The sequence below is a fragment of the Rhinopithecus bieti genome, unplaced genomic scaffold, assembly GCF_001698545.2.
Source record: "Rhinopithecus bieti isolate Rb0 unplaced genomic scaffold, ASM169854v2 scaffold_24049, whole genome shotgun sequence".
NCBI classification, from domain to species: Eukaryota; Metazoa; Chordata; class Mammalia; order Primates; family Cercopithecidae; genus Rhinopithecus; species Rhinopithecus bieti.
Genome location: NW_016811256.1, coordinates 311,327 through 325,899, shown reverse-complemented (window position 1 = coordinate 325,899; position 14,573 = coordinate 311,327). Strand labels below are relative to the sequence as shown.

General features: G+C 49.8%; 1 protein-coding gene across 3 annotated transcripts in view; it reads right to left on the bottom strand.

The window, feature by feature from the left end:
• Positions 1 to 729: 729 nt before the first annotated feature.
• TRIM3 (tripartite motif containing 3) overlaps positions 730 to 14,573 on the bottom strand; it is a 25,109-nt gene continuing 11,265 nt past the window's right edge. For 2 of the 3 annotated variants that reach the window (XM_017893646.1, XM_017893647.1), the window contains exons 3-12: positions 10,720 to 10,951; positions 10,347 to 10,498; positions 9,960 to 10,140; positions 8,956 to 9,688; positions 8,731 to 8,834; positions 3,356 to 3,523; positions 2,976 to 3,144; positions 2,651 to 2,721; positions 1,425 to 1,565; positions 730 to 1,301 (exon numbers count right to left, since the gene is read on the bottom strand). In XM_017893646.1, coding sequence (XP_017749135.1) covers positions 1,149 to 1,301; positions 1,425 to 1,565; positions 2,651 to 2,721; positions 2,976 to 3,144; positions 3,356 to 3,523; positions 8,731 to 8,834; positions 8,956 to 9,688; positions 9,960 to 10,140; positions 10,347 to 10,498; positions 10,720 to 10,951 — 2,104 coding nt within the window. In that variant the 3' untranslated portion in view covers positions 730 to 1,148. The remainder of the gene's footprint in view (positions 1,302 to 1,424; positions 1,566 to 2,650; positions 2,722 to 2,975; positions 3,145 to 3,355; positions 3,524 to 8,730; positions 8,835 to 8,955; positions 9,689 to 9,959; positions 10,141 to 10,346; positions 10,499 to 10,719; positions 10,952 to 14,573) is intronic. The other variant, XM_017893648.1, reaches the window with a different exon arrangement.

The window sequence follows — 14,573 nt, the reverse complement described above, 5'->3', positions numbered from 1 at the left end:
GGTGCTATAACTTTACCAGTTAGGAGTATGACAGCTACAGATTCAAATCTGGGCTCTGCTCTTCATCAACAGTATGACCTATTTCTGTGAGCTTCAGTCTTTTGTAGAGAGAAATCATAGTACCTGCTTGCCAAATCATCACTGACTGCTCCTTTCAATTCTCTCCGGAGATGGCAGCAAAACCCTGGCAGACTAGAGCCCAGCAGAGAATGTGAGGACCCTCATTCCACTGCAGGGAAGGGGCAGGAATCTTGGAAAGGTGAGAAAGCGGATACATCAGGGCTCCAGAGATTCAGGGATGACTTTTAAAATTAGCCATGGAGTCTCCTACACATAGCTACCACCTGGGCTAGCCTCAATTCCCTTGCCCAGACTTGGACTTCAAAGTTGCTTTCATACCCTGAAACTGTTCTCTCTGCACTTACTGGCTGTGTGCTGGGCAGAGGTCATTCCCTCCCCCTACAACCCCACAATTCTTCCCAGCCCCAGGGCAGATAGGCAAAGGACTTGCCTACTTCTGTAGGGTCTGGGGATGGGGATATGGCAGGTGGCTCAGGGTCCCATGGGTTCACCCTTTCTTGCTTCTCTCTATGCAAGTTTCAAAACATCAGGACCTGCTTGGGAAGCTGGGTCCCTTGCCTGCCTGCTTGCCTACCTTTTAGTCCAGAGCTAGTCCCACCATCCCATCTCTTCACTGCAGCCCTGCCCCACAAGAACCCAGCAAAAACATCTTGGTGAAGACATTTATTTAATATGGGGGGTGGGGTATTGCTGTCTCTGTCAGTGTGTATAGGGTGGTAGGGAGACAACTAGAGGGACTTCTGTCCTGGAGTAGGAGGCTGTTCTGGCCCCAGGCTGGGGGATGGGGAGCAGACTGAGAGGGGAGGGGAGGTGTGAAAGAAGGGTAGGGTGAAGCTCTGCACACATCCTTGGGACCACAGTCCAGGCTCACCCAGTCACCAAAGCAAGAACCGAATAAATAAAGTGCAACCGTGGGGGTGGGGGTAGGAGAGGGAGGGCACCGGGCGCACCACGCCCACAGCCCACATTCAGTGCTGCCAGGTCTGGCCCACCTCCCAGCCAGACCCTCTTTTGTCCAATCACCCCAATGTCTGTCCCTCCACAAGCCAGGCAGGGCCTCTGTGCAGCTACTGGAGGTAGCGATAGGCTTTAAAGCAGTGGTTGCCAGCATCAGCCACCACCACGTGGCCATCCGAGGTCAGTGCCAGGCCCTGTGGACCATACAGTGGTTCTGCAGATGTGTTGATATAGGACAGGAAGGAGCCAGAGCTGTCGAATACCTGGGGAAGGAGTGGAGAATGGAGGGAGAGGCAAGATCAGGCAGATGAGTCTGTTTTGGGGGAATGGGCATATGGGACACAGCAGGAATCCTCCCCCTCATGTCATTTCCAGGCCTTACTCACCTGGATGCGGCTGTTGCCCCAGTCAGCCACAATGATGTTTCCATTGGAGTCCACAGCTACTCCTGTGGGGGCGTTGAACTGCCCATTGCCTTCGCCATGGGAGCCAAACTTGAAGAGGAACTCTCCATCGGCACTGTACACCTGGCGGGGGAAGGGGCTAGGGACTGGGGACCTGGCCTCAGGCCTTGGAGGAGGACAGGGTGAAGCCCCAGGGCTGAGGACCCCCACCCAGATCTATAGCTACAGCCCAAATCTGCTTCACAGGCTTCACATCAATGTGTCCTACTGCCTACTGGACAACTCTTGCTGATGTCTGTTGGGAATATCAAATCTAACAGCTCATTTTCTCTGGGAAATCAGTTCTCTCAGTTCTCTATCTCAATGACTGGTGCCACCCAGCTGGCCATGAGTCACTCTTGACTCCAATTTCTTCTCTGCTTGATAAGCCAATGAATTAACACAACCCTTGATTCCATCTCAAATCTCTCTCTCAAATCTACACCCTATGCATACACTGCCATGTCTTTCTCATGGTCCAGGCTCACATCATTTCTCATCTGGATCACTGCAAAAGATTGATCTTCCTGCCTCAGTCTTGCCTCAGCCTGAGTGATCTAAGACACCCAGGACTGCATCACTCCCCTGCCTGCAATACTGTGACTCTCCATAGCTCTTGGGAGGAAAGTAAGCCCCTTAAGGGGGAACACAAGCCTCATCCTCAGCTTTCACGGTCTGCTCCTCAAGTTGAGTCTAAACTACTTGTGATTTCTCAAACACACTATCAAGGTTCCCACCTCCATTCTTGGCTCTTCCTGTGTCTCAAACACTCTCGTCCTCCTCTGCCTTCCATTTAGTTCCCACTTGTGCTTGAGGTCCTCCTCACATAGTCTTTCCTGAATCATACATTTCAGTATCCCTTCCCACAGTTCCCTGTACCTTCCTATCACAGAATCTATTACATCATATTGAAATTTTTTGGTTACCTTTTTCTATTCCCTAGTAGACTATAATCAAGAAGACACAGAATACATTTGCCTTGTGCATCACTGTATCTCCAGCTTCTAGCATACTGCCTGGGACAAAGCAGCCATGCCATAAATGTGTAAATGTGTATTGTTTGAGTGAATGATCTCAAGGGGGAAAAGGAGGAGGTAAAATAGAGAGGAGTCTTGTGGAAGAGGAAAGGATGTTGGGACAGTGGTCACGGAGGGAGGGAGGACACTGACCTTCACTGAATGGTTATGGAAGTCCGTTACTACAATCTCATTCTTGTTGTTCACAGCCACAAAATGGGGCCCTGAAAATACAAAGTGGTCTTCAGGGCAGTAAGCTGGGACACCAAGTGGCATGGGGAAGAGTATCTGGGAAGATAAAGCTAGGGAGTTAGGAGAGGGGTGGGATCTCTAGGACTGAGATGACAGGGCTAAAGTATAGGGAAGTGGGATCTTCAGAGCCAAGATATAAGAGGAGAGGGCCTTTAGAGCTGGGGTATCTAGTGGAGGTCTCTGGAACAGGGGTATCAGCATAAATCTTGGCGCTGTCCCCCCATACCTGCAAAGTGGCGGTCAGTGGCCCCACGGCCCCCAAAACGGCCAACCAGTTTGCCATTGGGCTGGAAGGTAAAGACGCAGCAAGACTTGTTGTCGACCACAATGATATGTCCATTCCGGTCTACGGCCACTCCCTTGGGGCCCATGAGGCGGCCAGCTCCAATCTTGGTCTAGAGGAAGAGAATATCCATAAGAAGTTTTATTCTGACTAGTGGGGATAGTAGTCCTAACCCAGCATCAAAGCAGAACCTTGGGCTAGGGAAAGAACAGCGAGGAGGAGGAGGTAGGTTTGGATCAGTCCAGACCCTGATCACCAAGAGGCACTAGACTGGTCAGTTCAGCTGGACACCAGGGTAAGTAAAGTGACAGCAGGCCTCTCACCTTGAACTTGCCCTCAGGGGAGAAGATGCTGACCCAACGGTTGTCATAGTCTGCCACAATAATGTCTCCATTGGTGTCCACTGCCACACCTGTGGGGCGCTGCAGCTGCCCAGGTGAGCGTCCTCGGACCCCAAAACGGAACTTGAACTGGCCCTCATTGGAGAAAACCTGGAGCAGAGGAGCAAGGGAAGGGAACAGGTAGGAGGGGTGACACTGTGGGCGCAGACAGAAGGGAGTAGGATCTTGAGGGAGGAGACCCCCCACCACCATTTATTCAGTCATTCAACAAGCACTTACTGACAAAAATCAAACATGGCAGCAGGTATGGGGGAATGCAACAGAGATGTGAATGGGGTTGTGAGAACATGAAGGGATGAAGGGGAATGGTGAGAAAAGGCTCCAAGAGAAGATGTCTCAACAAATAGCCTAATAAGGATGCCACATAAACCAAATTCGGCCAGAAAAGGAAAAGGAAAGGTATTCGAGCAGAGTGAGCAGATTGTAAAAGGCACAAAGTCAAGTATGGGCACCACTTGAGGACCTGTCCAGTGTGGCTGGACTGCAGGGAGCACCCAGGTGAACAAAAGAAGGAATTATGTTTTATCCTGGGTGTAATGAGGAGTCTCTAAACATTTCTAGGCATAGCAGTGACAAGATCAATTTTGCTTTTAAGAAAGAACATTCTGGCCGTAGGGAGGAGTCAAGCTGCCCAGTCAGAGGCTGTTGCAGTATTCCAGTTGAGAAACGATGATGGATTGGACCAAGGAAATTGGCTGGAGGGAAGCAGATGGACTCAAGACACATGTAGGAAGTAGACTCATGAGACTTAGTAGCAGACTGGAATGGGGTAGGTGAGAGAGGACAATCTATACAAGAATTAGTTCATTCAGGCTATGGGGCTGACAAGGAAACCTTCCTCCTAGACAGAGTGAACCTTTCAACCTCTCCCTTCTCCAACCTCCTCCACTTTAGCTGCCCAATATGCTCAGGTCTCTCTGTCCCAAAAGCACCTCCTTTAATCCTCCTTCCCGCTTTAGCTAAGCTTTCTGGCTTTTCCTTCACAGTCAAAACATTACGCACTACGTAAGTCTCATACACTCTGCTTTGTTATAGGCTCTGGGGACACAAGATGAACGAGAGCCAGGAGCGGCCTTGGAGAACTCAAGTTCTGGGCATTGGCCTTGCTCTTGGATTCAAACCTGTGCCTTCCTTAATGGACTGGTCTCCCCGTCCCTGCCCCACACCAACCCCATCTCTTAGTCCTGAGGGCTGTTTAAACTGGTACCACCAACAGGCGTCCCTTTCTTCTAATGTGGGCCTTCTACTAAGCTCTTCTCTGGCTGACCAGCACAGCTCTTGGGTTCTGCAGTGGTCCCCTGTGGCAGGACAGCACTCATCAGTATGAGAAGGGAGATACCACGAGCTCCACAAGCTAAATAGAAGTGAGGGGGACTAAAAGGTACAGGTTCAGCAGTGAGGTAATGCCTCTCCAGTTTGAGCAGCTCAGGTTCTGGCCCAATACTGATGAGGCTTTGGGATATCTTGTTCTTCCAGTCCAATTCTATCCCACCCCTGACACCTGGCCAACTCTTACTCATCTTTCCATTCTTAGAATTTCCAGGTCACTTGTTCAGAGAAGACTTTAATGACCACCCTCCACCCTACCAAATCAATATGCACACATCAACTTAGGTCACCAGGATATATGCTTTACAGCTCTCTTCATAACAATTATCTTTTTGCAGCTAAGTAACTGTTAAATATCAGTGTCCCCTTCTAAGGATGTAAGCCTCGCATGGCATAGGGACTGCATCTATTTTGTTTGCTGCTGCATTTACAGCACTGATATGGCATTTGGCACATAGTAGATATTCAACAAATGAATGAACTCCCCAGCTCAATCTCAGACCTGAACTGGACATCTCCACTTGAATGCTGCATAGCTATCTCAAACATCTGCAAAAGCGAATTCATCAACTTAAACCTGGGCCTGCTCCTGAACAGCAACACCATCTACCCAGTTCACAAAGTCCTGCCATTCTTGACATTTGACGACTCAGCAAAATCTGCCATTCTTGCTTCCTTAATATCTCTAGAATCTGCTGGTGTCCTAGTTTGGTCCTTAACATCTCTTTCCTATACCATGGTATCTGAAAGTAGATCCCTGACTTCAGGGATCTCACAGTCTAGTGGGGGAGAAAGACTTAAACCAAAATAAAACAAAACAAAACTAGACAAAAACAAAAACAAACCAGTGATTCCAGTAAAGTATGAAAAGTACAGCAGCAAAAGGCTGAGGGAACTGAGAAGAATGTGATTTAACATTCTGCCTAAGGGAATGAGGGAATTTTCACAGAAGAGCTGATAAAACTGGGAGCTTACACAATTACACAAGAATATAATATATACAAATCAAATCATTCATTCAGAATCACAAAATGTTTTTTGTCTTCTGTCAACTGATGCTGGTTCCACTCAATGAGGGGGTCTGCCTCATCCTCCAACATAGAAGGATCCAAAAGAGAAAACGGTCATGTCGTGAGGATCCCAATCCCTATGTACTGAGAGGAGGAGGCGGGGGGTCAGACCTCATCAGGGAGCCCAGCCCATGCCAGCCCTAAGGACTCCAGAGTAAGAGAAGCAGAAACTCAACTTAGAAATCTGAGCCAGGCTCCTAGCAGTGGCGACACAGAGGACAGGTGGAAGTAGAAGCAAGAGGAGGACTGCCATAGAAGTAGCAGGTGTTTGGAAGAGAGTGGAGCTATACCAAGTGTTCCCTCTTGATTGCCCACTCTGAAACAATGGGGAGGCCAGGTGCAGTGGCTCATGCCTGTAATTCCAGCACTTTCAGACACCAAGGCAGGAGGATAGCTTGAGCCTAGGAGTTCCAGACCAGCCCAAACAATACAATGAGACCCTGTCTCTACTAAAAATAAAAATAAAATAAAATAAATTAGCCAGGTATAGTGGCATGCGCCTGTAGTCCCAGCTACTTGGGAGGCTGAGGTAGGAGGATCGCTTTAGCACAGGAGGTCAAAGCTGCAGTGAGCTGTAATCATAGCACTGCACTCTAGCCTGGGCAACAGAGACCCTGTCCCAAACAAACAAACAAAAAATAATGAGGAAGCTCAGCCCCCTCACCAGGACAGACAAAGTGGCATTTATCTGTGCATGTGAGCAGGGAGCACACCTGTGTGTGTGTGCACAACAGAGAAGGGGTCCCAAATCTCAACTTTTATGCCAGGAAGCATTCCCAGCCTAGGGAGTTGGAAAGGAGCTGGAAGGTGTAACTGAGTAGGGACTCAGCACCACCTCATTACTCCCCTGCAATCCCCTCCTCACTATTCAGGCTGGACCCAAATGCCTTTTGTGCTGCACAGGGCCTCTCCATTCCTCTGCTCTTAGAAATAGGGTAGGAGTAAAGGCAGACTGGACAGAACTGGGAATATGGCCACAGAAGAGTCCCTGGCACTTTTAGACTGTTAGGTGAAAAGCAGGGGTCAGGGAGTAGCCATCACTGAGGGAAAGGACCTTAGCACAGCTGGATCAATGATATGAGTACTCAAGCAGGGTCAGGAAGTTTAAACATATAGGTGTTGAGAAGTAAGGATCTTCAGCAAAAAGTTTTGCTACCCAGTAAAATGTTTCAAAGAAGTAAAGTGCATGGTAGTTAGAAACAATCCCCTATAGGATAAAATAAAAATTCCACACTCCATCTCCAAAACCATTTACAATCTGACCTCAGCTACCCCCAGCTTCTAATAGTAATCTACCTTCAAGCCTGCTGGGCTCCTTCCAGTTCCCTGAACCACCTCCTCCAGCTCTTTCACACCTGCTTGCCTTTGTTTACAGCCTCCACCTGGATGATGATATTTTTAACAATAGCTAACATCAGAAGTTTCACTAGATGTCAAGTACAGTACATCATTTAACACTCCCCACAACCCTATCAGATATACTTTTCCTAATTTTACACGAGTTAACTGAAGCTCAAAGAGGTCATGTGACTTGTTAGTATGTGACACAGCTAGATTTCAAGTTCAGGTGTCTGGTTTCAGAGCCGGAGCTTTTAACTGCTCTGCTGTGTCAACTACCCTGGTACCCACTGTACTAGGCTCTGAGTTTTTACTACAAGAAACAGAGAAAGAAAAAGGCACATTTCCTGGCTTTGAAAAGGAGCTCACAGTGCAGCAGAAACCATGTCCATTCGGTGTGGTGGATGCTATAATCAGCTGTATGAGGTTATGGGAGAGGCAGTGGGAGGAACACCTGTGAGGTTATGCTACAACTTCTAGCCACTGAAAGATACCTGCTTTGGCCAAGATACCCCCATGTGACTGTCTAGCCAACCTGATAACTGCAGAGACTCCAGACAGACTACATACATTCAGGAGTCAGGCAAGCATGTTGGAAGACAGCAAGGGAGGGCAGGCCTGCATCCTGGCCACCAGGAGGAAAAGGGAGAAAGTAAGAGGCTCAAGGAGAGGCAGAAGGGAAGGAGGAATGAGCCAGATCTTTGCAGTCCAGGAGCTGACCTGGCCTAAGCCATGGCCTACAAAGTAGAGGCTACAAGCATAGTAAACTCTGGTTTCTGACTGAAGGTGCTGGTTACAGTTGTGGCCTATGGGAATGGGGTGGCCGGTGGGTGCATAAGGGGTGATCCTTTGATTCACCGCTCTTAAGGAACGGTACTATCTGCAGGGTTCCATCTTCCAGGAGGTGACCTGTGCTTTCTATCTTTTCAGGAGGCTGTAGCTTGAAAACTCTTATTTTGGTGGTGGAGTCGAGCGGTAAAGGTGCTTACCTGAATACACTGGTTGTTGCTGTCTGCTACCACGATGCGGCCGCTGCTGGCTGCGGACACACCTTGTAAATTGGTGAATTCACCTTTCTCCCTTCCACGACTGCCTGTGGGACGGGATGAGAGGGAAAACAAAAGAATTCACTCAGAGGTCATTTTGAACCTCCCTTCCCTCCCCACCCACTACCTGAGCCTGGCCCATCTGGCTCTGCCCTCGGCTGTCTGTACCAACACGGAAGACGAGCTCATCCTCAATTGGGTTGTCCTTTCGTTTGCCGCCTGTGCTGTACATGGAACTGGGCCTACGCACTGCCTTCTGGCGCACATGGCTGCCGGGGCCGCCAGGGGACTTGACACGGCGCTTCACATCGTCAGGGGAAGGTGGCAGGTCCCCAGGACGCAGGGCACGCACGCGGAAGGGGCTGCCGCGCACTGGCTGCCCGTAGAGCAGCACTGAGAGGAGCAGCTCTCCTTNCCATCTTCCAGGAGGTGACCTGTGCTTTCTATCTTTTCAGGAGGCTGTAGCTTGAAAACTCTTATTTTGGTGGTGGAGTCGAGCGGTAAAGGTGCTTACCTGAATACACTGGTTGTTGCTGTCTGCTACCACGATGCGGCCGCTGCTGGCTGCGGACACACCTTGTAAATTGGTGAATTCACCTTTCTCCCTTCCACGACTGCCTGTGGGACGGGATGAGAGGGAAAACAAAAGAATTCACTCAGAGGTCATTTTGAACCTCCCTTCCCTCCCCACCCACTACCTGAGCCTGGCCCATCTGGCTCTGCCCTCGGCTGTCTGTACCAACACGGAAGACGAGCTCATCCTCAATTGGGTTGTCCTTTCGTTTGCCGCCTGTGCTGTACATGGAACTGGGCCTACGCACTGCCTTCTGGCGCACATGGCTGCCGGGGCCGCCAGGGGACTTGACACGGCGCTTCACATCGTCAGGGGAAGGTGGCAGGTCCCCAGGACGCAGGGCACGCACGCGGAAGGGGCTGCCGCGCACTGGCTGCCCGTAGAGCAGCACTGAGAGGAGCAGCTCGCCTTCCGTGCGCGCTGTGTACACCAGCTCATATGTGCCATTCTTGTGGTCCACCACTGGCACCGGAAGGCGCGTGCCGTCCGGACCGGTGATCTCTGCGCGCAGCTCAGCGCTGCCTGTGCGCACCAACCGCCCATCCTTGTCTTTGGTAGTGACAGTGAGCGAGGCAGGCTGGCCCACTAGCGCCTGGCGCAGGCCCTCTCCGGTGGCCACCGTCTCGTGTGCAGTGGCGCTCGTGGTGAGCAGTGCGCCCAGATTGAGCACCGATCGCCGCAGCCCGTCCACCTCAAGGACCAGTTCCAGCTGTGCATTCTCGTGTGGCCGCTCCGGGAATGCCTGTGCCGCCAATGCCGCCAGCCGCTCTCTCATATGCTTGCGCACCAGCAACACCTCCGGGGCCGAACCCAGGCGCAGTGCCTGCTCTGCGAAGCTGCAGCTACTGCCGATGTGTTCCTGACCCTGGCGCAGAGCGTCCAGCTGGGTTTGCAACACCTGAGGAGGGGTAGGGGGAGGAGTGGGTGAGCAGACTGGCACAGGGGGAGTCTCTGTGATTACTGAAGTTGTAGCACTGTGGCATAAAAGAAATACAGGAGGGTGCCTGTGGACAGAGGACACAGATGCCCACAGCACCTACTGAGGGCATGTGAGGAGGCAGAATATCTAGGCTGGGGAATGGGGAGCTGGTGTGGAAGACAGAGGAACAATGGAGGCAACAAAACCATTACAAAGGACGATGGTAGGGAAGGGTGAACACAAGACACACCTTCTGTTTGGCCCCACAAATGGTCTCCAGATCTCTGACCAGAGCCTGCTTGCGCTGCTGCAGTGCTTGCTCCAGGTCTTCGAAGGCTGCACTGATCTGGGCCAGGGCCTCTGCCTTGCGCTCCTGCAGCTGCTGGCTGATGCCCCCAACTAAGGCAATTGCTGCGGACAGCTGTGGCAATCTGGAGGGGGAACATCTCATGCCAGAGTTGCTGAGGGTGGCTTTGCAGAAGTTTCCCTTCTCCCTGGGGACCCTATTGCTGCCCTCGTGGAGATCTCCTTCCTGAGACCTCCCTGTGACTTCTATGTCTGCCCTTCCCAGACCCTTTATTCCCCTCCCACACCATCCCTGTGGCCCCACCAGCCCAGGACCCTGCCCAGTGCCTACCGGCCACGCACAGCCTCAAGCTGGCGCTGCAGGGCCGCCTTGTGCTGCTCCACCACATCCCTCAGCAGCACTGTGCCGTGCTCACGATGCTCCCCGGCACGGCACTCACCACACATGGCTGTCTCACAGGCCTCACAGTAAAACTCCATTGTCTGTAGTACAAGGACTCCAGTTGGGTAATGGCTAGACATCACACTTCTTTGTCTCCTCCCCTCCCCACCTGCCCTCCCTGCCCCTTACTTTCTAAGTGCACCCCCTACCTGGACCACTCATCCAGAGCAGTACCCTTTCACCCAGCCACTCGGCACCCCCCAGTGCCTCTCCTCTCCTCCCACCCCAAGTCCCGGCCTCACTGGGCCTCGCTTGGGCCCACCTTGCCTTCATGGTTGGGGCAGGAGAGAGGGCGGCCAGCCACTGCACTGAGGGGGTGAGGGTCCTCTGGGTCGTGGGACCCATCAGATGCCTGCTGCATTGCCTCCATGAGGCTGCTGATGAAAAAGTTGTTCTGCAGTGCCGAGACACCCTGCTCTGGGAGGATGGACGTCTGCCGGCATACTGGACAGGATAGCGTCAGGCTCTGGGCAGGGATATAGTTTTGGAGACACCTGTCCAGGAAGAAGGAGAGTCGAAGACCAGAGTGAATGTGGTAGCATAAGTGCACCCTTCCTTATACTTCCCATGGGTGCCGACCCCTTCCCTCACAGGTGTGCCATTACACTTCATTTTAAAACCTCTCTGCTTGACACATCTCATCTGCCAGCAGGTATAATGGCCTTGCCTCTTACAACTGAGGAACACATCCCTGACCCCTCTTAGAAGAGCAGACTATCCACATTCCTCACAGTGTGCACACAGGCTCAGCTTTCACAGGTGTTCACAAATGCTTCTCATAGGAATGTGCAACTAGGCACCCCCTGCCCAACTTCTTTAACTCATTAAACATTTACTATCTACTCTTGCCAAATTTATGCCAAGCTCTGGGGACAAAAAGATAAAGCACAGTGCCTACCCTTAAAATACTTCCCACCTACAGAGAAAAAAGTCACAGGAATAGTACAGAAGTAAATAACATGATGATTAAGGGAATGGGTCCTGGAGCTAGGCTGCCCAGGGCAACACCCCGTCGGTCACCTGTTATACTGTGTGACTCCTGACAAGTTACATAACTTTGGCAAGTGAAGGACTCTTCCTTTGTAAGATGGAGAAGTACAGACTTCACAGAGTGTTAGAGGATTACATGTAAAGTACGTATTTATATTTGAAGAGAATTAAATGTAAAATGCCTGACTCACAATAGCACTATATATGGTAGGCTACTTGTATTACTTATTGTTAATATAAGGAATGATAGATACAGTGATAAGGAAATGCATCTGGCTCAGGTAGGTGAAGAGGGTGTCCAGGAAAGTCTTCAGAGAAGTTGATGTAAACTAAATCTTCAAGGATAAATAATTGTTAGCCTGACCAAAGAAAGGTGCAGGCAGAGGGGGAAGGGTAGTCCAGATACAGAAGACAGCAAGAAGCAGCATAGTATGAATAGGGAACTGTGAGCAGTTTGATGTGGCTGGCTAGAGACAAAGTCCAAGGCAAGGAATGGTGAGAGAAATCAAGGAGCTTAGAAGTTATCCCACCAGCAATAGGAAGCTGCCACAGAGTGGTATAGCCAGGTATGCATTTTACCAAGCTCCTCTTCACCACCTCTGTGTGGGGAGTGAATTTAAAGGGAATGAGACAGCAGATGGGGTGGAGGGGGGCGGGGGGGAGGGCAGCGAGGGCAGTGGCATCATCAGCTAGTTACTATTTATTAAGTGCATATGTGCCAGGTGCCATGCTTTCTGATTTGTGTTTCTGTTAGCAGGAGGAAGGGCAAGTGGCCCAAGGTAACAACAGCAGTGGGTGCTGAAGCCTGTCTTCAAATGCAAAGTATGTGTTTAACCAGTATACTCTTATAATAATCTAGGCAGGAAGTGAGGAAGACCTGGATTTAGGCAGTAGTAATGTAGACTATGAGGTGGAAACAAATTTGAGAAGTGTTTAAGAAGGAGGGAAGGTGGGAGGTGTTGTCTGATTAGATATGGGGAAAAGGGAGGTGATGAGTCTTCATTGACTTCCAGCTTCCTAGCTTAGATAACTGAGTGGATAGTGGTGACATTCACTAAGATGAGAAACATAGAAAGAGGAGTAGCTATAGGAAAGTCCAGCCTTGTCCTGGTTGAATTTACTGTAACAATAAACATCCAGGTTGAGGTCACCAGTAGACAGTTAGGAGAATGAAGATTAGAGACAAGAGATGGGTATGCCATCAACATTTAGATGGCTTTGGTAGCACTGGGAGAGGATGAGATCAGCCAAGAAAGCATAGATGGTGATAAGAGAGAGGGACAGAGCACTCAGCAAAAACCGAATGAGGACGACAAAGAAGACCAGGCCGAGAGGCAGGAGGAGCAGCAGTGTTAGGGCAGAGAAGTGAGTGGTACATTTCCAGGAGGGAATGAGTAGTCATCAGTGTCAAAAGCAGCTGAGGAGTTGGGTAAGGTAAGGACAGAAAAATGTCTACTGAATTTGGCAAATGCGAGGGTACTTTGTCTGTAGGGAAAACAGGGAGGGAGTGGCAGAAGAAGGAAAGCTTGACTGCTGGAAGTTGAGTGAAGGGGAGCTTGAAAGTTCGAATGAGAAGGAGGTTGAGGGGTTGGATGGTGCTAGAAAGGGACAAGGTGACAAAGGGTTTTTATCTGTTTGGCATGGGAGTTTTGAGCTTGCTTATGCATGGAGGAGTCAGGAGAGAAGAAGGGGAAGAGACTAGAAAACTGAGAGGACAAGATCTTGAGGATTGGGGAGTGCAGAGGATTGAGGAGTGCCTCTGATTGGCCTGAAGAGGAGGACTGGATGTCAGTCTCTGAATGGAGGGAAGGAGGAAAGGAGAGGAAGATGTAGAGGGGTACAGGGGACACAGGAGAGTGAACGATGGAGGATTCAGGGGCCTGATGATGGCTCAGATTAGTCACTGATGGGAGGGCAGAGGACACTTACTAGAAACAGATATGAGAACTGAAGGCAGCTGTATTTGGGGACCTCAAATTTGTGGAGTGAAGATCTGCATTGTGCAAACTCTCCCATATCCTCAATCTCATGCCTTAATGTTTCCTATAACTTAGGATCTTAATTAAAATCTGACAAACACTATGTGCCAGGCATGATTCTAAGTGCTTCACAAGTATTCACGTATTTAATTTTTTTTTTTGTTTTTTTGGTGTTTTTTTTTTTTGTTTTTTTTTGTTTTTTTTTTGTTTTTTTTGAGATGGAGTCCTGCTCTGTCACCCAGGTGGGAAGTGCAGTAGCACAATCTTGGCTCACTGCAACCTCTACCTTCCAGGTTTAAGCGATTCTCTTATCTTAGCCTCCCGAGTAGCTGGAATTATAGGCACATGCCATCATGCCTGGCTAATTTTTGTATTTTCAGTAGAAATGGGGTTTCACCATGTTGGCCAGGCTGGTCTTGAAGTCCTGACCTCAGGTGATCTGCCCATCTCGGCCTCCCAAAGTGCTGGGATTATAGGTGTGAGCCACCATGCCCAGCCTAACTTATTTAACTGTGATTTACTTTTCCCTGCAGTCCTCTCAAGTAGAGTGGTTTTTGTCTCACACTCCACACTCCTTAGGGCCAGAAGGTGGGCTTGAGCCCTCCCTCTTCCCAACTGGAACATTTCTAAACTATTCAACTCTAACTCCTTTGAAGCTCATGCCTTCTATCTATATCACTCCTTGTTATTGTCTCTGCTAACCTAATGGTTGCCCCCACCTCCATTTGTGGACATCTTTCTCTTAGCTCACTCTCTTCCTTCCATTACCCCCACCACCACTCTGTCATCATTCTCAGTGGCACTAACATCCATCCCCCATTGTGATTTCTTAATTCCTTGACCTTCTCATCCTCAATGATCTTTTCCCCCTTCTCATGCTCCCACTAACACCCATTTCTCATCAACTATCACTGCATTTCAACGATTCCACTCTATTCTTCAGCAGCTTTCTTCCCAGCTCACTGAATCTAGTGTTTCCCCATGCAAAATACCTTCTAATTCAGCAATATCCCCTTCCTATTTGTCAAGTGTACCTGGCTCTTTATAATCCATTCTCTCCATAACAGCTAGGGTGAACTTTTTACATCAGATTATTTCCCTGTATGTGTGTGTGTGTGTGTGTGTGTGTATATTTTTAGTAGAGACG